At 47.0% G+C, this 27234-nt stretch overlaps 1 protein-coding gene across 1 annotated transcript; it reads left to right on the top strand.

Annotated features, from left to right (window-relative positions):
• Positions 1–19279: 19279 nt before the first annotated feature.
• Positions 19280–20194, top strand: LOC134434727 (olfactory receptor 14A16-like; the record flags this gene model as incomplete). The annotated part of the gene is made up of 1 exon (XM_063183351.1): positions 19280–20194. A coding segment is annotated over exon 1 (915 nt), but the record flags the coding sequence as incomplete, so codon positions are not given.
• Positions 20195–27234: the final 7040 nt, after the last annotated feature.

Raw genomic sequence — 27234 nt, 5'->3', positions numbered from 1 at the left:
GAGGAGGCTGAGGAGGCACTTTCTGAGGGAGATCTGAGGCACATCTGCTGATGCCCAGGCTGACAGTGCAGGAGTCTCAGTGACACAGCCAAAGCTGACAGCCCCTTTCCCTTCCCTTGAGGAAAAAGCTGAGAGCAGCCCTGGCCATGCAGCACCATCTCCAGAGCAGGAGGAATCTGCCCTGATGGGGGTGGCTCCTTCCACCTCCAACTTCTCCCCTGCAGCATCCATGGGGAGCTGCCAGCAGGCTGAGAGTTGCCCCTGGCAGGTGGCACATGCCCTGGGCTGGCCAAGAGCCCTGAGGGCTGCAGGAGCTGCTCTGCAGGACAGCCCTGAGCAGCCCTGGCTGCAGCCCCAGCTTCACCCCCTGCAGCCGTCCCTGGCAGCAGGAGCCATCCTTCCCTAGCCCTCTGACGGTGCCCAGGGCAGCCCCGCTCTGCAGCACATCCTCCTCCTCCTCCTGTGCCACAGAGAAACTGGGATAGTCCTCCTGACACATCCCCCAGGCTGTGGGACATTCTGGCTTCAGGACATCCCTCCAGAAGCACAAGGGACATTGCCCTGCATCCACACACTCACCATGCACAGGGCTGTGAAGATCTTTCCCCAAGTGAAGTCTCAGCTCAATGTCTTCCCAATCCTGATTGCCTTCAGCCTGTCTCTGCCTGGCTCCTGTCCCCTCAGTGCCTGCAGGCAGAGCCTCAGCCCTGCTGGGCTGGGAGAGGAGCTGGCCCTGGGAAGAGCTGTTCCTTTAAAGCTCAGCAGCACAGACACAGCACAAGGACTTCAAAGAGCCTTTTGGGGATAAGGTGTTTTTTACATCAGACTCAGTCCCTGAGAGAGTGTTCAGAAAACTTCTCAAGAACTCAAACTTAAATTGAAGCACTGAACTTTATAAAAGTTTTAATAGGTTCCACTGAGGGACAGGACTGAGAAAGTGTCCCCAGGTTCCAGTTAGAGCAGAACACTGGAGGCAGTGATGACAGCTGGGGACAAACAAGGCAAAGGTGTCTCTGGTGCTGAGCAAAGCTGGATGTGTTTGGGGACTTCAAAGGGCCTAGGCCTGAGCCCCAGCCCCTGGCCAGGCAGATCCTGTCCCTCCCTCCTTGCTCAGGGCTCTTCCCGGGATGGGCACTGGCATGTGGGGATGTGCAATGGCAAGGGCAGGAGCATGGGGCGGCCCCTGCCAGGCTGCTGAGCAGGGACAAGGAGGCAATGAGGGCCCAGGCCTGCAAGGGTCACTCGTCTCCTGCTCCTGCCTCAGGCCCAGGCCCAGCAGCCATGGCCAAAGTGCTGCCCAAGTTGGGTCTGGCAGGGCTGTCTTGCAGCTGCTGCCCATGTCTGTCCCCTGTGCAGCCCAGGCTGTCCTACAGTGTCCCTGCACTGGGTCTCGGTCCCTTCAGGCTCTGGGAACAGGTTCCCCTGTACCTTCAGGACACATACCTTGGCATATTGGAATGTTGTCCACATGGATGGCTACAGAACACCAAAACATAAATTCTCAACCCTTTTTTCTGAAAATATAGGATCATGGGTCTCTGTACTATCCTATGGTGTTTTTCGATATAATGAAACTGACATTTCTTAATAGAAGGGTGTCCTTCTTTTTGTGTTATATCTAATATAAAAGTAAAAGTAATTACGAATCATTTTAGGCATTGGAATTCATGACCACAGACCTCCAGGAAGGGGCCAACTTAGAATCCATGCATTTTTCAATACAACTATTGTTCTGGAAGCTTGAAACATAACTGAAGAGGACAACAGGGAAGTGACTTTGTCCTGCAGCCTTATGGTGCTTCTTTTTTAAGAAATTAATGTTTAAAATTATAAGTAACCAGATATCACTTGTATTTTTAGAGGAAAAAAGGGGTGATTAATGGCAGCTAAGGCCTATTCATTAGACATTCCAGAAATCTTTAAATTACTGAGCCCCAAAGGATAAGTTATCATGGTATACCATGATAAAGGGTAATTTTATCAACGCTATATTAGCACCCTATAGCTGGTCTTTGGACACTCAACTTTTCAGCTACCTCATACAGACATGTTCATACACACAGACAAGAGTGCAAAAAGGTTTCTCATCTCACTCCACCAGATCCCACTGGCTCTGCAGAGCAGTCAGAAAATACACATTGAGTCTAATGAGGAAACAGGATACTGTGGAACAGTGCAGGGACCAGGTGCAAGGCAGGGCCTTACAAGCACACTGATCAGCATTTGTCAGCATCTGTCAGCATGTCTGACCCCACTTATTGTATTATTCCTCTATTTTCCTATGTCTATTTCTCTCCAAACCACCTCGATCCCTCCCTTTTCCTTCTTTGGTTCTTTCTCTAACATTCCATATTAAGTCTAGTGAAATTCAAAAATGCTGCTTCCTTGCACCCCTGTAACACTAGGCAGTAATACCAGCCATTATGCAAAGCCATCTGGAGAGCCACTCTGCTGACTCATGGTGATAAGTTTTCTTCCCAGATCATGAGGCTGAGGCTCTCCTGGAAACTTCTGGGAATGTTTTTATTTATTTATTTATGATTGTATTTTTAAATTTAATATATGTTATTTTTTAATTTAACATCTTTTACCATGGTCCACATGTTTCATATGGTATACCATGTCCCCTGCCACAGAAGACTCCAGTATCACTGCTCTTACTTTCAAAATGAAGACAATACTGAATAAACTTCTGTCCTTCAGTGGAACCAAACTACTGGCAGAGGTCTTATGTGAATCTCTCCTGGTCACCTTATGTTACAGTGATTGACAGGGGAGTTGGCCAACAAAATATCCCCAAGCATGCAGCTATCTTTTGGCAATGTGGAACGGGTCTTGGACCACATAAGCCATGTTGTAAAACTCATCTCCCGGCTGCCCTACCTGGCTGGCCCATTCCTTTCTTTGCTGACAGCTCTGCCTCCTGCCTGCCTCTGCCTGCCCGCACAAAGCCTTGGACTGACTCAGACTCAGTCTGGTGTTGGACCAGAGCCCTGCCCTGGAAGGGAAATTTCATTCTCCTGCTGTCCAGTCTGGGCCTCCCCAGCTGCCATTTTTAATAATTCTGTCTTTTTCTATCTTTTTTCTAAAATGTCAAAAGGATCCACCAACTCTGAAACCACCCTTCAGTCCCTCCCAAGGCCTCTTCTCTGCTCTCCTCAGTCTCCACCCCACTTGATAGTGGAGCCCTGGAAAAAGTTAAAAATAGAATCTAAAATGTTAGGCTTTGTGCTTTCCCAGATCAACTGCACCTGCGTAAGCAGTATGATAAATTATGTAATTGTTAGATGTGATGATTGTTTAGTAATTAAATGTAATTATTATATAACCATAAGAAGAATAGTGAGAAAATATGTTGGAAATTCATAGAGGGGCTAAATTTATGTATACAATAGAACAATATAAGTTTAATAATTAACATGAAAGTTATGTAACAATAGAGTATAAAACATGATCATTTTGGATGTATGGTCGAAATCAGATTTGGGTTGAATATACCCCGATTCCCAGAGCTCTTAATAAAAAGCACCGCATATAGTCCCCGTGATTATGTGTTTTTGAACGCTAACATTTTGGCGAACCCAGATGGGTCCCTTGTGAGTGCTGCTGAGCGAGTTCGGGACTCGATCACGCTCCAGCCGGCACCGAGGGATTCTCGGGGAGCCCATTGGCCGCGACCGCTTCCGCCGCTCACAAACGTCCCCAGGAGAAAGGTAAGGTGCTTTTTACTTTGGTTTTGGCTGCCTGCCAAATAAGACACAGTGGAAGTTACGCTTGGTTGGGCTAAAGGAATTCCTGTTGGTACAAGCCTAGGTGCCATTCCATAAGACAATCACAAAAGCGTTGCGGGCTCGGCATTTGTGTATTTGAAATAGAGAAACTTAAAGGGATTTTGGGCAGTAACACCCCTATCCCGCAAAATTCTCCTTTGGGGTGCTTATTAGCACATTGGAAACAAGGTAACTTTGGGGAAGAATTATTTAAAACTAAGTTGATTGATTATTGTAATTCATGGTGGCCAGAATATGCCTTGGAGAATGGTGAAAAATGGCCAAAATACGGTACTCTGCATTATAACACTATTTTGCGATTAATGTCATTTTGTAAACAAGAAGGAAAATGGGATGAAGTCCCATATGTTGACCTGTTTTTCTACATACGGGGAAAGCCAGAATGGCAGGATGAATGTGCATTATTAGTGGTTAAAACATCTGCAAAGTGTGGGGTTTGTGAGGAACATTGTTTAGAACACTTGGCATTAAGAGAAAGCTTGAGTAGGGAAAATTATGCACATATTGATTTACAAGTAGCTCGAATAGGAACAAGAGAACCTAACCCTATCTCACCTGTTTCATCTGTTTCATCTGTCCCTATCCCACTGCCTGCTCCTCACCCACCTAGTCCTGAACCTGTCTCATCTAGTACACCTTTCCCTCTTTATCCTCCTCTCCCATCATCACCTGATCCCTCTTCCTCAGAAGATGAGCAAAACCTAACTGTGATAGAAAGGAGAAAGAGGTATGCGAGTGAAAAAGATAGCAATGGTAATGAATCAGTGACCCCAATAGCCCATAGAACCTGGGGTCGGGCAAAGCTTGCTCCAGTTGTGCATAGAGATGGCATAAACAAACAAAAACAGACTGTGATTGCCCCCTTGCGACAAGGTGTCAGAGTGGAAGGGCCAGTATTTGTAAAAGTGCCTTTTTCCCCAGCAGACTTAGTTATTTGGAAACAGTCAGCCGGAACTTATAGAGAAAGTCCTGATAAAGTGGCATGCATAGTAAAAATGGTTATGAAAACTCAAAATCCTGACTGGGATGACATACAATTAATATTAGATACTTTGATGAATTCTACTGAAAAAGAAATGGTACTCAAGGCAGCCAAAGAGAGGGCAAGAGAAGATATTAGAAATGGGCTGGTAACAGGGAATTTAGATCTGAATTTCCCAATTGAGGATCCAAATTGGGACCCTAATTTATTGTGCAATATGAGGAAATTACGGAAATATCAAGAGTGGATCCAAATAGGAGTTCAGAACGCGGTGCCCAAAACTATAAATTGGTCCAAACTATATAAGGTGCGACAGGAAAAGAAGGAATCTCCCACTGCGTTTTTGGAGAGGCTGAAGGAGGTAGCAAGGAAATATACAGACCTCCAAATGGATACAGAGAAAGCAAAGGTTCAGCTCGCTCTCATATTCTTGGGCCAATCACAGGATGACATTCGTGGAAAATTGCAAAAATTAGAAGGGGAAGAATTAAGGAATTTGGATAAGTTACTCGAGGTCCCCTGGAAGGTATATAACAATCAGGAAAAAGAAGCTAGTAAAAGGCAGTAGCGGAATCTTGGCAGTAATACAGGGGAGAGGGAACCCAAATTTCAGGGGGCGTAACAGGAATGGTCAGGGTAGGAGACCAGTTACCCAGGGGTTAAGCCTGAATCAATGTGCATATTGTAAGCAGGAGGGGCATTGGAAGCGAAATTGCCCAAGTTTGAATAACCAGTTTGACCAGGGCAATCAGTTCCAGCAGGCTACCAAGGAGATGGTCCTGGGGGAGTACACCAGCTGACTAGACGTAGAACCGGGAGAACAAGTTAAGGAACCTCTTGTAAATATACAGTTAGGGCATAAAGAAGTCAGATTTCTAATAGATACGGGAGCTACTTTTTCCTGTATTGAATGATTCACAAGGACAAATTGGGGACAAGCAAACGACAATAGTCGGCGTTACAGGAAAAGAGGAAAAACGGCCTTTCTGCAACCCCTAGATTTGTGTTTTGGAAACAAGGTTATAATACACAAATTTTTATATGTACCTGAGTGTCCAATTCCGCTTTTAGGGAGAGATTTGCTAGCGAAACTTGATGCGGTAATAACCTTTGAAAATGGAGAGATTATAATGAAAATACCTGAATCAAAGACGGGACAGATATTAATGATCAAAGAAAAACCTGTCCCCTCTATCCCTAGGGAGGTAGAAGATGCAGTGATTCCCTCTGTATGGGAGACAGATATACCAGGGAAATCTAAATTGGCACAACCAGTGCATGTAGAGTTAAAAGAAGGGGCAAGGGCTGTACAAGTCAAACAATATCCCATAAAACCAGAAGCACGGCAAGGAATAGTAAAGATTATTGAGAAATTCTTGAAATACTGAATTTTAGAAGAATGTGAATCAGAATTTAATACACCAATATTTCCAGTAAAGAAGCCAAATGGTGAATATAGATTAGTGCAGGATTTGAGAGCAATAAATAAAATAACAAAGGACATTTATCCAGTGGTAACAAATCCTTATACATTGCTAACATCCGTAAAGGAGATATATAAATGGTTTACCATAATTGATTTAAAAGATGCCTTTTTCTGCATCCCCTTGACAAAGTATGAAAGTGTTTGCCTTTGAGTGAGAAAACCCAGGGAACGGAAGAAAGACGCAGCTCACCTGGACAAGACTTCCAAGAGGCTACAAGAACTCGCCGACCCTATTCGGAAACCAACTGGCAAAGGAACTGGAGATTTGGACCGAAAATGGGCAAGTACCAAGAGACCAATACTTATTGTTGCAGTATGTTGATGATATACTAATAGCTACAGAAGAAAGAGCAACCTGTATAAAGGTAACCATTGAGATTTTAAATTCACTGGGGATGGGAGGCTATAAAGTATCCAGAGGAAAGGCACAAATCGCACAACAGACTGTGATTTACCTGAGATGTGAAATTTCACAAGGGCAACGAAAACTAGGTACTAACCATATCCAAGCTATTTGTGCTATTCCAGAGCCCCAGAATTTACATGAGCTGCGAGTCTTCCTCGGGATGGCAGGATGGTGTCGCTTGTGGATCATGGACTATGGACTGATTGTGAAACCCCTGTATGAAGCTCAGAAGACACAGCCATTCACCTGGGGCAAACCACAGAAAGAAGCCTTCCTAAAATTAAGGGAAGCACTGACAACTGCTCCAGCACTAGGGTTACCTGATCTGTCTAAAGATTTTCAGCTGTTTGTACATGAAAGGCTGCGCCTAGCACTAGGAGTCCTGACCCAATGTCTGGGAAGCTGGAAAAGGCCAGTGGGCTACTTTTCCAAACAACTTGACAACATAAGTGCCGGGTGGCCCCCATGTCTGCGGGCATTCGCAGCTACTGTGATCCTGATACAAGAAGCCAGGAAACTTACTATGAGAAGGCACATAGATGTCTATGTACCACACATGGTAACCACTGTCTTAGAACAAAAGGGGGGCCATTGGCTATCTCCCAGCAGGATGATGAAATTCCAGGTAGTCCTGACTGAGCAGGATGAAGTCACATTAAAAACAACTAACCTTTTGAATCCAGCTTTGTTCCTAGGCACTACAACTGAAGAAGGCCCACTAGAACATGACTGTGTAGAAGTAATAGAGTACACCTATTCAGCAAGAGAAGACCTGAAAGACGTCCCACTAGAGCAGCCGGAGTGGGAGCTGTTTACAGAAGGGAGCAGCTTCGTGGAAAACGGAACCAGATATGCTGGATGTGCGGTAACAACAGTCAATACAGTAGTGGAGGCAAAGGCATTACCACCAAATACATCTGCCCAGAAGGCAGGGCACTAGAATTAAGTGAAGAGAAAAAGGGAAATATCTGGACTAACTCAAAATATGCCTTTGGAGTGGTACATGTACACGGAACACTGTGGAAAGAAAGAGGACTGTTATCTTCTCGGGGTACGCACATTAAACATCAGGATGCAGTCCTGCAATTGATAAAGGCAGTATAAAAACCTGAACAAGTGACAATCATACACTGCAAAGCACACCAATCAGGAAACTCCAAAATCTGTTAGGGAAATTGAAAGACAGATTGGGCAGCCCGACAGGTTGCTCGAGAGGTACAAAAAACAATGGCATTTGATACCTTTTAAGCTTAATGTATCCCAATTCAATTTATCTCCAAAACCAAAATATTCAGTGCGCAGGGGCGTATTTGGCCCAGATGTCCGGCTAGCTGATGCGGAAGGAAGGTGGCCAACACCCCCGGCGCATGCACTGCCAGCCCCCCTTGGCGTCTTGGCCTCGGGCTGGGCTGGATGCGCGGTGCAGACTGAGGCACAGTGGGATGAAGGAAGAGGTGTCCAAATGCTGGGGGCGAACTCCACTTTATTGAAGGTTCGATGACGAGAACAGGAAGGGAGGGTGCCAACCAACAAATGGCAGGGAGTGAGGGGAGAGGCAGAGTTTTAAAAGGAGGGGGTGGAGAGAGGAGGGAAACCCAACTAGCCAATCAGGGAGGGGTGCAAACATAACTGACATAGGGGACTAACCAGTAGATACAACATAAAGGAGGGGCCCCAGGACCACAGCCAACCACATCCCCCAGAGAGGCGAAGCTTCTAGAAGGCGGGGAGGAGTGGGGGGTGATTGACTGGGCCCGGGGAGGAGGAAAAACTTACAAATAAGAAATATAAGGGAGGGATGATTACATAACAGGGGAAGATTGGCAGTTGAGGGAGAAGGGGGTAACCAAGGAGACCAACTGTCTAGGGAGGCAGTGGCGGGAAAATCAGGGGAGGGAGGAACCATTGTACTGAAACAGGGGGGAGAATACATAAAATGGGGGAATAACCGAGGAAATTGAACAACACAACACAACAATTCAGTAGAAGATGAGAGACTGGCACGTTTGCTAAATGCCCAAAAGAATTCAGAGGGATGGTATGTAGCTGCACAAGGACAAATAGTGGTACCCCCCTTGATAATGAGAGAAGTTCTACACATTAAACATAACAAATGTCACTGGGGAGCAGAGGCATTGGTAAAATTGCTAAAGCAGCGTTTAATTTCAGTACGGATGTTAACAATGGAAAAATCAGTAATGTCAAAATGTGATATCTGCTTGAAAAACAACCCAGTGGCCAGGCGACAGGCACAGCTAGGAAGAATTCAGATAGGAATAGAGCCAGGAGACTATTGGCAGGTAGATTTTGTAGAACTACCAAGGACTCGAGGATACAAATACCTGTTAGTGGGGGTTGACGCATTCTCTGGGTGGCCAGAAGCCCTTCCCTGTCGCACGAACCAAGCAAAGGAAACAGTTAAGTGGTTACTACAGGAGATTATTCCCAGATTTGGGGTACCCCTAGGGGTATCATCATATAGGGGACCCCATTTCATTTCATAGCTACAGTAGTAAGAGAGGTAAGTAGATTGCTGGGGATAAATTGGGACCTCCACACACCGTGGAGACCCCAGTCAAGTGGACAGGTAGAGAGGATGAATCAGACACTAAAAAGGCAAATCAGTAAAATATGCCAAGAAGCCAAATTGCAGTGGCCCCAGGCTTTGCCAATAGCACTGTTGAGAATTTGGATAAAGCTTAGGAGTGGGATGTCAGTCAGTCCTTATGAGATATTGTATGGGAAACCATATGAATCTCCTGAGCCTAACCCTAAAGTACACATCACAGGAAAGCAGGAAATTTATAATTATGTTCTCTTGGGAAATATAATAATTTATAATAATTTCTCTTGGGAAAACTTTAGCTTGGCTCCGGAGTATCCTCGTGTGGAATAGACCACTGACTCTTGAGAACCCAGTTCATAACATACATCCAGGAGACGAGGTGTACATCAAGAACTGGAACAAGGAACCGCTGAAAGAAAAGTGGAGTGGACCCCATCAGGTATTACTGACCACCTTTACAGCAGTCAAAGTACCCGGCGTGGACCCCTGGATTCAGTAAATCCGAGTGAATAAAGTCCATCCTGGATCATGGACTGTGTAAACTCTGGAATCAGCAAAGGTTGTAGATAAGATGTGTTTAATTGCTTTCAGAATGCTATGAGTAATTGTGCTAACATTATGGTTATTAATATCTTTGGGATGTGGAATGCAAAATGATCAACTAACCACTCTTCATTCTAGAATGAAGAGAGAGGTACAAACAGAAACACAGGTGATAAAGGTTTCTAATGCAGTTTGGGCTGAGAATGTAATGATTGGATTAGTCAAAGATTTTGCCAAAATGCAAAACACCAGCCGAATAACTGCCTGTCTGCCAATACCAAAGGCAGCAGGAGACCCAGTAAACTGGGGAATCATAATATCAAAACTACCTGAAATATAAAAGAACAAAACAATTACATGTAAACAGGTACCCGAATTGAGGTCCAGGACAATTTGTATGGGCAGCAAGTGATGGTACCTGGACAACACATCTGCCTGTAGACAGGAAAGTAAAGGAGATTACTTTAAGCCTCCCAACCTTATGTCCAATTTGGAATAAGTCCCCATTTAATGGAAAACATGAACTTCTGCAGATAAGAGCAAGACGAGAAGTTCTAGACAATGAAAATCCAGATGACAAGAACCCTCTAGTGGAGTGAAATTTGCATGGGCCCTAGAGTCATTGCTTGGTCCTATAGCAAACTATCAGAGTAGAGGGATGCTCTACAAACTTACAGGTCAGGTAGGTAGACTGGCAAAAGTCACCCAGGAAGGATTTAAAGAATTAAATATACAATTACAAGCCACCACAAAAATGACTTTACAAAATCGATTGGCCCTAGATACGTTACTCCTGAAAGAGCATGGAGTATGTGGATTTTTATGAGGACAAGTTGATCGTTGCTGCATTCATATCCCAAATGTAACTGCAGATGCAGAATATGACATCAATCAGTTGAAACAAATAGAGCATGAAGCACAAGAAGAGCAAAAGGATTTGGCTACAAGCTGGTTAGGAAAAATCTTTAAAGGATTAGGGTGGAATGTGAGTTCATGGATTAAATCTATCATTGAGAGTGTGATAATCTTACTAATTGTATTCTTAGCAATTTGGTTAGTTTACAGCATCTTAAAGGGAGAGATACAGAAGAAAACATCCTGGAAATAGAGGATAATAAAGGCACTAACACGAGATCCACGCCCACCATCTTCTGGTTCTCCAGTTCGTAACAGCATCCACGACAACTTTTACATCAACTCTGGATTTGAAGAACCAAGTACGAACTGAGGAATAAAGGACTGTATCCAGTCCTTTAAATATAAAACATTTACACCTATAGTGAAGTGAAAATGCTTTCAAAGGGGGGAGAATGATAGTGGAGCCCTGGAAAAAGTTAAAGATAGAATCTAAAATGTTAGGCTTTGTGCTTTCCCAGATCAACTGTACCTGAAAAAGCAGTATGATAAATTATATAATTGTTAGATGTGATGATTGTTTAGTAATTAAATGTAATTATTATATAACCATAAGAAGAATAATGAGAAAATGTGTTGGAAATTCAGAGAGGGGCTAAATTTATGTATACAATAGAACAATGTAAGTTTAATAATTAACATGAAAGTTATGTAATGATAGAGTATAAAACATGATCTTTTTGGATGTATGGTCGGAATCAGATTTGGGTTGAATATACCCCGATTCCCAGAGCTCTTAATAAAACGCACCGCATATAGTCCCCGTGATTATGTGTTTTTGAACGCTAACACTTGGGCCACACAGGGACAAGATTAGATGATCGACTAGGAGCCAACTCAACACCACTCACCCCTGCACCCCCTGCAGCACCGGCAGAGCCAGAGGACCCCACTGTGCAACCCTGTGGATGCCACGAGAAGGCAGGCTCAGACATCTCATCAGAATTAGTTTTGTCTTCTCGCCAGAAATGCACAGGGTCCCTCAGACTCACAGTCACCTGGCTCAAGGGAAGCGTCCACAAATTCGACAAGGAGGTGCCATGGCCCCGGGAACCCACCAGCCTCCCACTGGCCATGTTGGCATTCGCGCTAAAGGTAAATACCTCAGCGCCCTTTTGTGCTGCAGCCCTGGCAGGGGGCACCTTGGTGGGCGCAGGTGCCAGCACGGCCTGCAAACCCGGTGCGGACTGGGACGATATTACCGTGGTCACAAGGGTCTTCAGGATGAAAGAGAGATGAGAATGTTGACTCCATGATCAAAAGGCTTGATTTATTATTTTATTATATATATACTACATTATAACTATACTAAAAAGAAATAGAAAGGAAAAGGTTTCTCAGAAGGCTAAGTTAAGAGTAGAATCGAAAAGAATGAATGACAAAGATCTGTGTCTTGGCAGAGAGCGAGAGCCAGCTCTGCCGTGAGTGGGCAGTAAATCCAAACATCCACAGGAGACCAATCATGGATCCACCTGTTGCATTGCACAGCAGCAGATAACCATTGTTTATACTTTGTTGCTGAAACTTCTCAGCTTCAGCAGGAAAAATCCTAATGAGAATGTTAATGAAAAGATGTCTGTGACAGGACGAGACCGGCGTGGGGCCCCCGTCCCCGACACAGAGGAGGGGCGGGATGCTGAGAGAGGTGCAGTCCATGGAGCTGCATCACTGCAGAGTGGCACAAGGGAGCCTGGCACAGCCAAATCCACCCCAGGGGAACCATCGCCATCCCCCGAGTGGGACCCGTCCCCCAGCACACCGTCCCAGGGCAGGGGATAGAGCTCCACAATGCACAGAAACTCAAAATCCCCCTTGTCCATGTCCGAGACAGAAGGGTTCCCCTGGGAACTCCAAGGGGTACAAGAACCAGACCCCTGCCAAAGCTCCTCACACTTTTTCCACTGCACCAGCAGCAATTCCACATCTACACTGCAATCATAAAAGAGGGCCTCCATGAGGCGGACCCCCATGAGAGACCGCGTCTCCCTGGAGAATGCCTTTGTAGGGTCCGGAAAGAGCCCTCACTCTCAGGCCCACAGAAACAATCTCTCAAAATCATCCCAGGAAACAGAAACCTGTTTCCACTCCAGGAACCCCCTCCAGAGGTCCAAAACGAGGGAATCCTCCTTGAAACTCGCAGAGGTTGCCATCACCACAAGAACAGCAGGCAAAGCACCAAAGAGGGGGAGCAATACAAACTCACCGGCAATCCTGACGCTCTCAGCCCAGGCTGCAGTACATTCAGGCAGTCACCAGATGTCCCCAGAGGACAGGAAAGAACAGAAGCGCACACAGCTGTTCTCAAGGTGAAGGTTAAAAGGGAAGTTTATTTTCTGACTCCAACATTTATAGTTTTCCAAAAATGACAGCAGATTGGAAGGTGACAGTGCCACCTCTCCAATGACACTGGTCAAACCAACAGCCCTTCAACTCTCTCCTCCTCCATAAAGGAATGCAAAACAATGAGTTATTTACAGAAAGTGTGTGAGTAAGTTCACTACAAGAATGTCAACATAAGAAGGCTTAGAAAATCTTAAAAAACCAGCGTGACACAAGTCTGGCTAGACTTGGCCTCTCGTGACTACCTCTCTGGTGACTGCCCCTGCACCACTGGGTCTCACTTGTTTCCTGTTTCCTTCCTATGGACACCATTGTGACACTGCAGAGAATTGTGGAACCAATAGGCCATGGTGACACTGCAGGCCCTTGTGGAGCCTGTTACATTGTAGGAAATGGTGGAACCAAGGGGAATATTGTGACCCTGCAGGGTACCATGGATCCAAGGGGCCACTGTGACACATGTGGGGCTTCATGGAACCAAGGACATCATTGTGGCTCTGTTGGGACACATGGTCCCAAGGGGCCAGTGTGAAGCAGCAAGGCTTTGTGGAACCAAGAGACCATTGCTGCATTTCAGGGCCTTGTGGAGCCAAAGAGCCATTGTGATCCTGCGAGGAACCGTGGATCCATGGAGAGTATTGTGGCATTGCAAGGCCCCATGGAATCATGGAGACCATTGTGACACTGTGGGGCCCCATGGAAGGAAGGGGCCATTGTGACAGTATGGGAACTTGTGGAACCAAGAGGATCATTGTTGCAGTACTGGGCCCCAATTGAACCAAGGGGCCATGGTGACACAGAGGGGCTTCATGGAACCAAGAGACCATTATGACACTGTGGGGCCTTGTGGAACCATGGAGACCATTAAGATCCTTAAGGACTTGTGTAACCAAGGGGCCATTATGACACCTTAGGGCATCATGGAAGCAAGGAGCCATTGTGACACTGCAGGGCCCTGTGGAAGCAAGGGAACATGAAATAGGTGTGTCTGCCTTGGCCTCCCAGGGGTCACCTGGCACGTCTGGCTGACTTTGGAATGTGGAAGGCCACTCCCATCTGCCCCTGAAACACTGGGACTCTGGGCTTTCCTTTGTATGGAAAAGAAATCTCCATCTTTTCCAGGTGTCCATGGCCAAAATTAGGATTCCACCTCCAAATTTCTGTATATCAAAGGATTGCTCCCACACAAAAGCTGCCAGGACAGACAGGTCTGGCTGATCTTTAACTCCTGAGGGCCAGAATTCACCTGTTTTCTAAACACTAGAAAGGGCTCTGTGCTTTTCTTTGTACGGAAGAAATCATCCTTCTCCAGGCAAAAAAATTCTGAAATTAGGATTCCACATTCATAATTTTGAATATCTAAGGGTTGCTCCAAGCAAACCTGCCAGGACAGACAGGTCAGGCTTGCTTTGGTCTCTGATGGCTGCCGTTCATCAGCTCCTGAAACATGGGGGCTCCATGGTTTCCTTCCCATAGAGACCAATGTGAGACTGGGAGCCTTGTGAAATAGAGGGGCCATTGTGACACTGCAGAGCACCATGGATCCAAGGGACCATTGTGACACTGTGGAGCCTCGTGGAACCAAGGACATCATTGTGGCTCTGTTGGGCCGCATGAACCCAAGGCAGTGGTGGGGAAGTTAGTCCAGCTGTAACTCAGAGTCAGCCAGATTTTACCCCAAAATAACTGGGTGTGAGTTTCAAGCCCTGGGAATTAATTGTTTTACTTAGGGTGAGCTTGAGAGTTCCACCATAAGCCTTTAATGTTGCTATACTAACTTGTACTAGTTCTATTCCCCTCTTGGTTACTAGTTTCCCTATATGGTTAGTGTTCTAGAGTGTTCTACCCCAAAGTGTACATGTTGTTGCTTCTCCTTTCTCTCAGGTTTTGGATCCTGCCCCTCATACAGTTTCTCGACTTCTCCATGTTTATTGTTTTTCACCCTGTTATTAAAGTTCCTTTTAAACAACTCCATTGATCCTGCCCCTTTTCATTTTCGCCACCCTCGCCCTGAAGTTAGGGAAACAGAGAGGTTTGTTGCAACCACCTTCACTGCGACATTTGGCACCCAAAGAGTGACCCTGACATTCAGGGCTCCCTGTGTCAGTCACGTCAGCTGGGGTTAGCTGATTGATAGGCCAGTGCTCCCCGGGATTTTGGATCATGCCAGGTCTGGTGGAGTGATTATTGCTTCAAGGGACCTTGCCCAGAATCTGCAGGGACAACAATGATTTCAGCTGCATAAGATTGCATGTGGGTTTGGGGAAATGCAAGACATTTATTGCCCATTTTGCCACTGTGTTTTTACAATTCGAATAAACATCCCATAATTGATTTGGGGTGTTTCAGTGGCTCTTCCCCATAATGCAGAGAAAGAGAAAAATGGGCAGCCAGATGTCCAAACTAGGAAGGAGCATATATGGCTGCTTTAATTCTCACTGATCATGATATAATATTTTCAAAGAACAAATTAAAATCAATCATGAGGTGAATTATTAAAAACTTTCCTGATGACTCTGCTGACGAAGTCCATAACACTGAATTTTGGGACTCAGTGGGAGTTAAATTGTACAAACTTTCAATAAAAAGGGACTCCATTGAACCCTGTATGCTCCCTATCTTCCACACAACCCTTCACCAGCAAGCAGTGTCTTGAAAACTCAATTGGTTGGTCACTCCTAACTCAGGACCTCCCCTCAAACCTGCCTTTCTCAGACCTTCCATGATGATCCAAGATGGCAATGGCCACACGGTCTTGGAGCATCATGCCCTGGAGACTCAAGATGGAAAGAGCCTGTATGTGGCACGGGAGCCCGACAATCCTCCCTCCATCTTGGCTACTTCACTTCCTGCTACCACAACCTTCTCTTCTGACCCTGAATGAACCTCCAGACTCCACCCCCACAACTGCAGGTCATGTCCCACTGTCAATCATTCCACCTTCACCCTGGACCATGCCTCCAGAAATCCAGCCTGGTAGTCCGCAATCCTAAATCAAGGTCCTTCCTCCCCAACACCTGACAAAATGGCAGTACCCTTTGCCTCACCCTCCGTCAACAATATAACCCCCATGGTCAAAGATAATAAGCCCAACTGTCACACTATTTCTAATCCAAATGATTCTGCTCTGAGTTATCCTTCCTCCACAGAAGACAGTTTGGATTTCCCAGAGCCACCTCTCCTCTCAATCCCAGAAGATCCCCAGGAAAGGATCTGGAAAGAAGCAGTTAAGGAAGGAGACTGGCAAATAGTCTTTAAACTCCTCTTTGCCCCGTATGTTCTGAAAGCAAGGGGCAGAATCCCAGGTATCAGCCATTGGTTCATGAGGAAATCAAGGATCTGTGTAGGGCAGCTAAAGACCATAGGAAGGACTTACCTTGTTTTACTGGACTAATGAGTGCCATGTTTACAGCACATGTGTTAACCGCTGTGATTTGAAATATATTATGACCATGTTGTTATCACCTACAGAATACACCCTGTGGGAAGGGGAATGGAAGTGTTTACTAAATCAATTAGTAGCAGGCTATTCTAATAATGAGACAAGGGCAGAATTGACAATGAACCATCTAGCTGGAGAAGAACAACACAGCCTACCAGCTGATCAAGCAGCAGGTAACTCCAGAGAAGTATGGATGGTATCAAAGAGATGGCTTTGAAAGCTTTAATCCAGGTATCGGATGGTAGCACCCCCAATTTGGACTACCTTGGGTGGCTGCAGCTAAAGCTTTAGGACAATTAGACCATCGTGGGTGACTGTTAAATAAGCAAACCAATGCTACCTCCCTCACATTGAGTGGTCTGCTCTCAGACACAGAGACCATCATATATGCCACCATGCAGAACAGCAATAGAGTTTTTACTCTGGGCGCATGGGCATGGCTGTGTAGACTCTGAGGGATGTGTTGCATGAACCTCTCCAGCCACAGCGAGTCAATCCAAAACAGCATTCAGGTACTGAAGGGTTCAAGAAGCTTCAAGTGGAAAACAAAGACTGGTTCAATAAACTCTTCCAATCCAAGGGACTAAAGGATTGGATGATATCTAGCTAAAACAGGGCTATTAATTCTCTTAGTTGTTGTTGTATTGTTAATTGTCCCGTGTTTGTTTGGATCCTTCTAGAAAATCTTACAAAATTCTTTATGTTCCATCTTTGTTGTAAAACAGAAAGGAGCAAGATACCCAACACAGGCTCCTCATGGACTCCTTGGAGGAGAGAATTGGAGGTCAGGATGGAACAAAAAACTCTCAGAGACACAGTGTGGGAAGGAAAATCCTTAAAAGTACCTAAAAGTATTCTTAAATCCATAAAATGCCTTAAAATCCTTGAGTATCTGAAGGCATTAATGGGCACTACTGAGTGTAAGTACAAAGCCCTCCAGGAACTTGTTAAACCAGATAATTGGGGCCGTGATTGCAAAAACCTCTCAAAGAGTCTGTATGAAAAGGGAAACACCAAGTACCTTAAAATAACTGAAGTACCTTGAAGTACTAATGAGCCGCACTGAGTGTTGTTACTGACAAAGCCTCTCCAGGGACTAATTACAGCAGAAAATTGGAGGGCATGATTGCAAAAACCTCTCAGTGATTTCAAGGCAATTCAGAGCCCAAAGTTCTTTAAAAAACCTGCAGTCCCTGGGAGCATGAAGGAGCCCCCAGCGCCATTCCTGATAAGGGCTCCCCAGGGACTCCTTCCAGCAGATCCTTGAGGCCACTGGGATGTGGGCTAGGGGGGGGATGCTGAGAGCAGGACAAGAGGGTGACAGTTCCCACCCTGGTTGGGACTTTGCTAGGAGGCCCAGGACCTCAGGACAAGGTGTCTCCTCACAGCCCTTGGTGGCACAGACCCTGCTGTGCCCCAGGGCACCAAGACTCGGCTTCTCCATGTCCCCACCTGTCATCACTGCCTCCAGTTCTCTGCTCTGCCTGGGGCCTGGGGACACTTTCTCAGTCGTGTCCCTCAGTGGGACCCATTAAAAGTCCAAGGAACTTTGGAGTTGGATTCTGACTTGGAGTTCTGGAGAAGTTTCTTCAGCTCTGTCTCAGGGACTGCTGTTAAGGGCCTGAGCACAAAGCCCCAGAGGCTCATTAAAGTCCTTGTGCTGTGTCTGTGCTGATGAGCTGGGCTGGGCTCCTGGCACAAAGGCAGCTCCTGGTAACCAAGCAAAGCTTCAAAAGCACATTTCTCTGATGAGCAGATCTTCTGCCAGCCCAGCAGGGCTGGGGCACTGCCTGCAGCCACCCCGGGTGTAGCACAGAGGCACAGAGAGCATCAATCAGTCAGGGCTGGGAAGGTGCTGAGAAGTGCCTGGGGCACAATCACTGCCAGCCCTTGGCACAGGAACTTTTGGCTGTGGGACAATGCAGCTGCAGCTCCTGGAGTGATCTCCTGAAGCTGGACCATCCCAATGCCTACAGACTCTGTGAGTACATTGTCTGATTGTCTTTTGTGCAGAGCAGCCAGGGGTGCCCAGGGCTGTCCTGCAGAGCAGGGTCCTGCAGCCCAGGGCGCTGGGCTGCGGCTGGGACTCTGCTGCCTGCCAGGGACAGCTCTCAGCCAGCCCTGGAAGCTGCTGCCAGCACTGGGGGACAAGATCTGGGTGAGAGGAGACAACTGGTAAGGCTTTGAAGTTTTCTCCTTGTGTGGGAGAATTATGCATTTTTCAGGACTGCTCCTCGGATGGCATGTAACTGCAGAACATTTCTGAGTTGATTATACCGGGAGCACAGCAAGGCAGGGGCTGCATGAAAGGGAAAATCCTGCTTTTTTAATATACAGCTCTGGGTTGCCTGGATGGGAAATTGCACATAGATATTCATCTCTAAGTTCAGGTTGAGAAAAATAAAAACATTTTCTCTCAGATCTTAAGAAATCTGGAAGTAACAAAATCAGAACAGGGCCCCTTAGAGGCAGCATCAGTGTCACTTTTCCAGCCTCCTCAGGGTTGCTCTGACATTGCCATCAGAGCCTGCAGAACCAGAGCTGACCCCGGGCAGTGCCTGAGCTGGGAGTGGTCTGCAGGGCAGAGCTGAGTCCACAGGGCTGGGCTGGGCTCTGGCAGCACTGGCAGGGCCCAGCCCTGAGTACAGGGAAGCAGCTGCTGGCAGGGACAGCTCCAGGCAGCAGAGCCCTGGGCAGGCAGTGGGGGGAAGGTGCCCCCAAGCTGTACTGGGATATTTAAAATTCTCTTCAAACCAAATTATTCCATGATTTCTTTTCTCTACAGATCCCCATGCCAAGGAACTGCAAATGTCTAACAGCAGCTACATCAGGCAATTCCTTTTGCTGGCATTGGCAGACACGCGGCAGCTGCAGCTCCTGCACTTCTGCCTCTTGCTGGGCATCTCCCTGGCTGCCCTCCTGGGCAACGGCCTCATCATCAGCACCGTAGCCTGCAGCCACCACCTGCACACGCCCATGTTCTTCTTCCTGCTCAACCTGGCCCTCAGTGACCTGGGCTCCATCTGCACCACTGTCCCCAAAGCCATGCACAATTCTCTCTGGCACACCAGAAGCATCTCCTACTCAGGATGTGCTGTACAGGTCTTTTTCTTTCTGTTTTTCATCTCAGCGGAATTTTATCTCCTGACATTCATGTGCTACGACCGATACGTGTCCATCTGCAAACCCCTGCACTATGGAACCCTCCTGGGCAGCAGAGCTTGCGCCCACATGGCAGCAGCTGCCTGGGCCAGTGCCTTTCTCACTGCTCTCACGCACACAGCCAATACATTTTCCCTGCCCCTGTGCCATGGCAATGCCCTGGGACAGTTCTTCTGTGAAATCCCACAGATCCTCAAGCTCTCTTGCTCACACTCAATCATCAGGGAACTTGGGCTCATTGCAGTTAGTTCCTGTTTAGCACTTTGCTATTTTGTGTTCATTGTTTTCTCTTATGTGCAGATCTTCAGGGCTGTGCTGAGGATCCCCACTGAGCAGGGACGGCACAAAGCCTTTTCCACCTGCCTCCCTCACCTGGCTGTGGTCTACCTGTCCGTCAGCACTGGCATATTTTCCTACCTGAAACCTCCCCCCATGTCCACCCCATCCCTGGATCTGACCTTGTCAGTTCTTTGCTCGGTGGTGCCTCCAGCCCTGAACCCCCTCATCTACAGCCTGAGGAACCAGGAGCTCAAGGCTGCAGTGTGGAGACTGATGACTGGATGGTTTCAGAAACATTAAAATGCTGGCCAATTTCTGCAAATCACTTGTAATTAAAGTCATCTTTGATAGTTCTTTTTGGTTTTATTTTGAAGGTCCTTTGTCTTTCTTTTACTTTTTTATTATTTTCAACAAAGGAATACCATTCTTTGTGTCATTTCCATTGTGTTTCTCTTCACCTTCTGTGCAGCCAGACTGTGTCTGTGAAGGGCTGTACTCTCAATGGCTTTAAAAGAGCTAAAGAATTTCCCAGCAAAGTTTTCTGCAGTGATGTCATTTGTTGCATTCTCTGGAGTTGCAGCACCAATGTCTGTGTGCAGAGCTGGGATCAGATCAGTGTTGGCCCAGCAGCTGTGCCCAGCAGCACTTGGTGTTGTCAGTGCTGCTGTCGTGGCCCTGCCCCACTGCCCTGGTGGCCCTGGTGTTCTGTAGGGCCTGAGTGCTCTCGGGGCTGGGCACAGGCCTGGGGGTGGCAGTTGCAGGCCTGCAGCAGGGACAGGACATGGGCCTGGGGGCTTCAGGCCACTTGCCCAGGCTCTCTCAAGAACACGGCCAGGCCAATGCTCACCACAGAAAACCCCATGAGCAGCCCCAGGCTGGCCTTGGGCAGGCTGGGGGCAAACAGCATGGCTGGGGCTCTGCAAGGGCCCTGGGGCAGAGAGGAAGGAGCAGCAGAGCAGGGGCTGTTCCATCCCCAGTGCGCTGCACAGCCCAGGGCAGCATCCCAGAGCGTCCTGATGGAGCTGCCAACAACATCCCCCCTCTGCAGCTCTGACCTCTCCCCCAGCTCACACAGGTGCCCCATCCTTGCAGGCACAGACACGGCAGCACTGCCTCAGGAGCCCCGGTTTGCATTGTACAGAGCAGGGGGAGCACCCCCATGCTGTTGGTGTGGGGACACAAAGCAGAGGGAGCACAAACGCATTCAGTCCCTCGGGCCAGCAAGGGCTTGGGGACACCAGGGAAACCACTCAGCTTTGTCCTGGCCTCTGCACTCAGCCAGAAAGTTTGTTCCCATGAGCTGGGAGTTTCCTGTCCCACTGCAGGCGCTGTTGCTCAGAGCCAGGGCTTTCTGGCAGCCACCCCGAAACTGCCCTGAGCATTTCCTTTGCTTCAACTTTGCTTTCTTTACTCTTCCTTATATAAATGTCTTCCTTTTGCCCACCCCTCTTCCCTCCCCTGCAAACAACCCATCCCTGTTTGCCCTTTCCTCTCTGGCCCCTCTCCCCATTGCAGTTCCTGACTTGGCCCCATGGGAACGTCCCTTGGGCAGCAGGATCATCCTACAAGTGCTGCAGGAATTGTCTGCAGGCCCCTGCAGTCCCTCGTGCTGCTCCCTTGCCAGAGGCACTTCAGGCCAGGGGGTACGTCTGGGCTGCTGTGTCTGACTCTGGGATTCCCTGTTCTGGGCAGTGAGGAGGAGCTGCAGAGGCTCTGCAGGACTGACAGGATGGGCTTTGGGGCTGGCAGGAGAAGCTGTGGGACCTGGGCTGCTGGAGCTGCTGAAGAGGAGGCCCAGGGCTCATCCTGCAACTGCTCCAAGGGTGGTTTCAAAGAATCCCAGAATCAGCAAGGTTGGAAAAGGCTTTGGAGATTGAGTCCAACCAGTGCCCTGATACAGCCTTGTCTCTCCTGAGCCTCCTCTTCTCCAGGATAAAGAACCTGTGCTTCCACAGCTGCTCCTCACAGGACTTGTGGTCCAGATCCCTCCCCAGCCTTGTTGCCTTTCTCTGGACACGCTCCAGCCCCTCCATGTCCTTCCTAAATCGGGGGGCCCAGAACTGGACACAGCACTCGAGGTGCTGCTTAACCATTGCCCAGCACAGAGGAAGAAGAATCCCTGCCCTGCTCCTGCTGGCCACACCATTCCTGGTCCATAGGAGTGCCATTGGAGGGAAATGGTGGCGAGGGGGGACAAAAGGATATTGTTTTTCAGGCAGTTGGAGAGCCTTGATTTTCATACCTGTTCAGACTGAATTTGAAGGTACTGGGGGTCAATATCAATTGGACTTTGCTGATATCAATCTATAAATGGGAAAACAAAGCAGGACAAAGCAGTTCTCTCTGTGTTGAGTTTGTGAGGGTCCCCAGGACAAGGTGGGAGATGAGAATCTGACTTCATGTTCTCAGAAGGCTGATATTGAATTATATTATATTATATTATATTATATTATATTATATTATATTATATTATATTATATTATATTATATTATATTATATTATATTATATTATATTATATTATATTAATCATGGCATTTCATGTCATGTAATATTATATAACATTACATTATCGAATGCTACACTAAAAGCATACTAAAGGATAAGACAGGATACAGACAGAAGGCTTAACAAGAATGATAATGAAAACCTCATGACTGACTCAGAGGCCACCACACCTGATGATGATTGGTCATTAAGTAAAAAGAATTCACTGGAAACCAATCAAACATGCATCTGTTGGTAAACAACCTCCAGACCACATTCCAAAGAAGCAAACACAGCAGAACCAATCTGATAATTATTGTTTTCATTATTTTCTGAGGCTTCTTAGCCTCCCAGGAGAAGAAATCCTGACAAAGATATTTTTCAGAAAATATGACAGTGGAATGTCTGCATTGTTTTCAAAATATTATATTCACTTTGAATAAAATTCTGAAATATTTCTAAGTAACCACAGAAGAATTGAACTTTTAAGATATTCCCTGGGCCATTTCTTGTTTGGGTGTTGTGGTGGTTTGACCAGGAAGAAGTGGGAATTCTGGGATGCTGTGGTCAAACCAATGGGTGCTCGGATTTTAATACTGGCACCTGGTGTGGCCAGTTGAGTTCGGACACACCTCTGAGAACTCACAGGGGTTAAAACCAGAGCTTCGGCTCTGGGAGGCTCTCTTGGGACTTCGAGGAACGGAGGTCAGATCTCCCTTCCCCCCGTCCAGCCGCTGCTGCTGGGCAGGGGAGGGGCAGCCATGTGGTAGGCCTGGGCCTGGACAGAGATGGGGGGTGAGGAGGCCTTGGAGGATGGAAGGGTGGAGGAGCCCCAAGAGACATCGGGCAGCCATCCACCCCCCCCAGGAGAGAGAGAGGGAGAGCCGGCCATGATGAATGTGATAGCAGCAGGCCCAGGAGGAGAAAGGGGGGGAATGCAGTGAGGGAGGAGGTGCTGGCCGGAGCAGCAGCAAGTGTGGGAGTGCCGGAGCTCTGGGACAGGCAGAGACTGAATTTTTAACCCCTTTCTTTCATGATTGGGACCTCACAAAAATGCTGATCCTCCTCAGAGCTAAATAAGAAGAGAAATAAGAGATGAGATAACCAAGGACCTGGCCCGAAGGACGTGGAGAAGGCTGGCTGAGTGGAGAGAGAGATGATTGGAGTGGCTTTTTGGCTGGACTTTTCTTGTGTAGCCATAGACTCACCCAGTTTTATTCCTGTGACACAGAGACTGCATTTAAGGGGAGACAGTGCCTCAGAACCATGAGGGTTCATTGTGAGGACCCCTCGGCCCCAGCGGGTAGAAAAAAATGGGGGGGACAGATGTCCCAAAGCAGAGACTGTGCCTTTTTGGAGTGAGAAAAGGCATCCTTAAAAGACAACCCTAAAAGCAGCTCTTGTCCATGCACAGTGGTGAGAGCACTGGGCATGGAAGGAAGATGTCACAATGGCAAAAGGACTTTCTGGGTGGTGTCGAGTGACATGGAAGCACACGAGGTTTCAATGTGTTTCCAGGGGTAGCCTATGGTGCAAGAAGTACTCCTCTCCTCTTCATGGACTGAAGTTTGAATATTCTAAAGGGTGGTGCCAGACTGGGCAGTTGGTGATTTGGGAGAATGTATCGGATTGGGAAATTTTGGTGGTGGGCTTTTTGTAAGGTTTTCAATTTTTTTCCCTTATAGGTTTTTTCTTCTTTTCTTGTAGTTTAGGTAATAAAGTTTTCTTCATGTTTAAGCTGGAGCCTGCTTTGCTTATTCCTGGTCACATCTCACAGCAGACACCAGGGAGAGGGTATTCTCATGGGGGCACTGGCTCTGTGCCAGGCCCAAACCATGACAATTCCTTTCTTAACGAGTGTCTTTTATTGATGTTCTCTTTAGAGGAGAGCTGCTTGGAGCATTCAGTGATTGATATTGATCCACGGTCTCTCCCAAGGAGGTCTGGCCAGGTCAGAGAAGTTGTATCTTGAGAGCTGTTCCAGTGTGGACAACCTTGCGTCATGTTCCACAATCCCATGTGAGAAACTATTTTTACTTTCAAAAATTAAATGGTTTACTGAGACCTTTTTGAAATACAACAGAAGACTGAATAAAGAAAAGAATACAGCACCAGGAGCAAAGGATTCGATCGTCATGTAGTTTTCCACAAAATGGATGTTCTGTCTTTTACACCTCTAGCTCCTCCCAAAATTTTGTCAATCGACTCCTTCTTCACTTTCCAGTGGTGGAGATCACTTTCTTACACCTTGATTGGAGGTCAGGTGCTGCCGCAGCAACAAGCCAACCCTCCCGAATGCCCCAACTACTGAGGCCATCCTGTGATAACAATGCACGGGGGAGGGAAAGGATAAGTCTACATCTACAAAATTTCTCTTAACATATATTTAAGATTCACCCCTTAATTGTGAGAGTCAACCATAGGATTACTCATCTATAACAAACTCCCCTTTTCTTTTTCTATAAGTCATTTTGTTCAAACAATTGAGTCAAAAATTTTCTCTCTCTTTTGAATGAGTCATACCAGCATCTGTTGATGTGGGCAAGGACAGTGGGAACAGGAGAAAAAAAATCTCAGGTTTTCCTTAGACACACTTATTTGAAATGGACAAAAGGCCATCACAGAGGTCCAGTATGGCTTTGACTCCCATCTACCATACCCATGTGGCTGCTACTTATAGTCAGTGTATCTTAGGGGTGAGTACAGAGGGCAACTCGGTCCCGCCCTCCAGTCCCTGTTGAATTAAAAGACAACTGAAAAATGATAGAGGCCATACTCTCAAGTATGGCCCTTTGTCCCTACCTTACCATGCCTATGGGATTGCTACCCACAGCAGGACCATGGAGCCTTCTTGGTAGCAAACAAGGGTCCAACCTGGTCTTGCCCTCCTTCATCGTCTTATTTTCTTAAAGAAGCTGTCCCATCGCCTTGTAAAGACCCTTGTGTATTTCCCCTCAAGAGATGCTGGTAATTCTCACCCATGAAAACAGGAAGACAGTTCTCAAGCTGGTTGGTGGAAGTTTGACTGTACTTTTTGGGCGTCTTGGTGTTTTTCTGGCTGTCTTTCAGTCTCTGCTTGAGAATCAATCTTTTCTCACCCAGCTAGGATGTTCTAGTCCATTCTTTGAGTTCTTCTACTGGGCCTTTGACTCTGTTGGCATGAGTCCATCCCTGCTCTGCTGTTCACATGGCTGATTCAGTGGTAAGCAGTAGCTGGAAGGGACCTTCCCACTGAGGAGTTAGAGGCTGATCTCTCCATGTCCTGGTATAGGGCAAATTTGGGAGTGAATCTTCAAAGGAGGGGCCCCTCCAGAAAGCAAACCCACACGTCCCCTCCCCTCAACCAGTTTGGGAATAATTCCTTGGGGAGAAGTGGAAAGAACCTGTTTATTTTACAGGCACAGAACCCCCCTGCACACAAAATGAACAATACTGCATGCCAACACTCTTTCACCACTCTGAAAAAAGATGACAAATACAGAAAGTCTCTCTCAGGGGTGGTTGCTCTGTTCTTAGTCCCTCTGGAACTGGGGTAGCTGCTGCAGGCCACAGGGTGTAAACTCTAGGTGCTTCCAACTCCCAGTCCAGAGCAGGTTCGAGTTAGTTCAAAAAAGGAAAGGAGAAAGAGTCCAGGAAGAAATTTGGACTGTTTAGCTAAACTAGCTAATGAGAAGAAGCAAGAGCGAGCAGAAGCAAAGCAGAAGCAAGAGCAGAGAGCAAAGCAAAAAGCAAAAGCAGAAAAGCAAAAGCAAAAAAGCAAAAGCTGCACTATGTACTGCCCTGTCTCTGTGTCCCACCAGCCAGGGGGAAGTGGCTGATAAGAAAACCCAAACAAAACTTTCACTCTTCAGAGCCAGTCTTAAAGGCACAGAATGTGATATCCAGCATAAACAGAACACATTAATGGGTATACAAGGGTAATAATTTCACCCCAGGACATTCCACCCCTATCCCCATATCATCAACATACTACCACACATCATGCATTTAGTCACACAACATTTCCATCTGTTCCCCCCAAAATTACAAGCAATATCCATCATGTCCTCATCACATCCCCACATTGGACAACTGAATCCACGCCCCATAATAGAGAGCTGTGGGATTCCCCGCTTTCAATTTACTCACTCAAACCTCCATCTTTCACTTTCTCAGACCTTTGACACTTGCACATCTCCATCTTCCACTTGCTCAGACCTTCAAAACTTGCACATTTTCTTCTATCCCCTGTGTATGTGGTTTAATGTACAGACAATGGCAGTAACATCCAAAGAAAAGTGATATTTGCAAATCATTCTCACCCTACAATCAGATCTCCCTGAGGTACACATCGTGTTGTTCCATTATTGGAATACGGCTCCCAATATTACCAGTTAGATTGTGCCTGGGCCAGTCTGACCCTCGCTGCTAGGCCAAAGGCAGCAACTGCGGTGTATCACCCCAGAGATACCTTGGCTTGCTGGTGGTTGCAGCTGGGCACTGAACAAGTCCAGGCTTGTTAGGAACTCCGTTTACCTCAGGAAGAATAGCTTCAGGCGATGGTGAAGAGAAAAAGGAGAGGATTCTGCTGGAGGGTTTATATCCAGAGGTTTATTCCATGGTTACAGAGGTCTGAACGTGAGGAACTGCTCCAACAGAAAAACCGGCCGCATGATCTGATCACCTTTTTAACCTCAGGGACAGGGGGAGGGGAGGTACAGGTGAGCCACCAACCAGGTGAGAGGGGCAGGGTCTCAGGGGAAGTTGACACCCAGATAGGCCAATGACCTCTGGGCATAGGGGCATCCTTTGAACTTGACCAACCACACGACGCCTTGCTGGAATGTTAAGCCTGAT

The sequence above is a fragment of the Melospiza melodia genome, unplaced genomic scaffold (genome assembly GCF_035770615.1).
Source record: "Melospiza melodia melodia isolate bMelMel2 unplaced genomic scaffold, bMelMel2.pri scaffold_46, whole genome shotgun sequence".
NCBI lineage: Eukaryota > Metazoa > Chordata > Aves > Passeriformes > Passerellidae > Melospiza > Melospiza melodia.
This window is presented reverse-complemented; position numbering and strand designations above follow the sequence as displayed.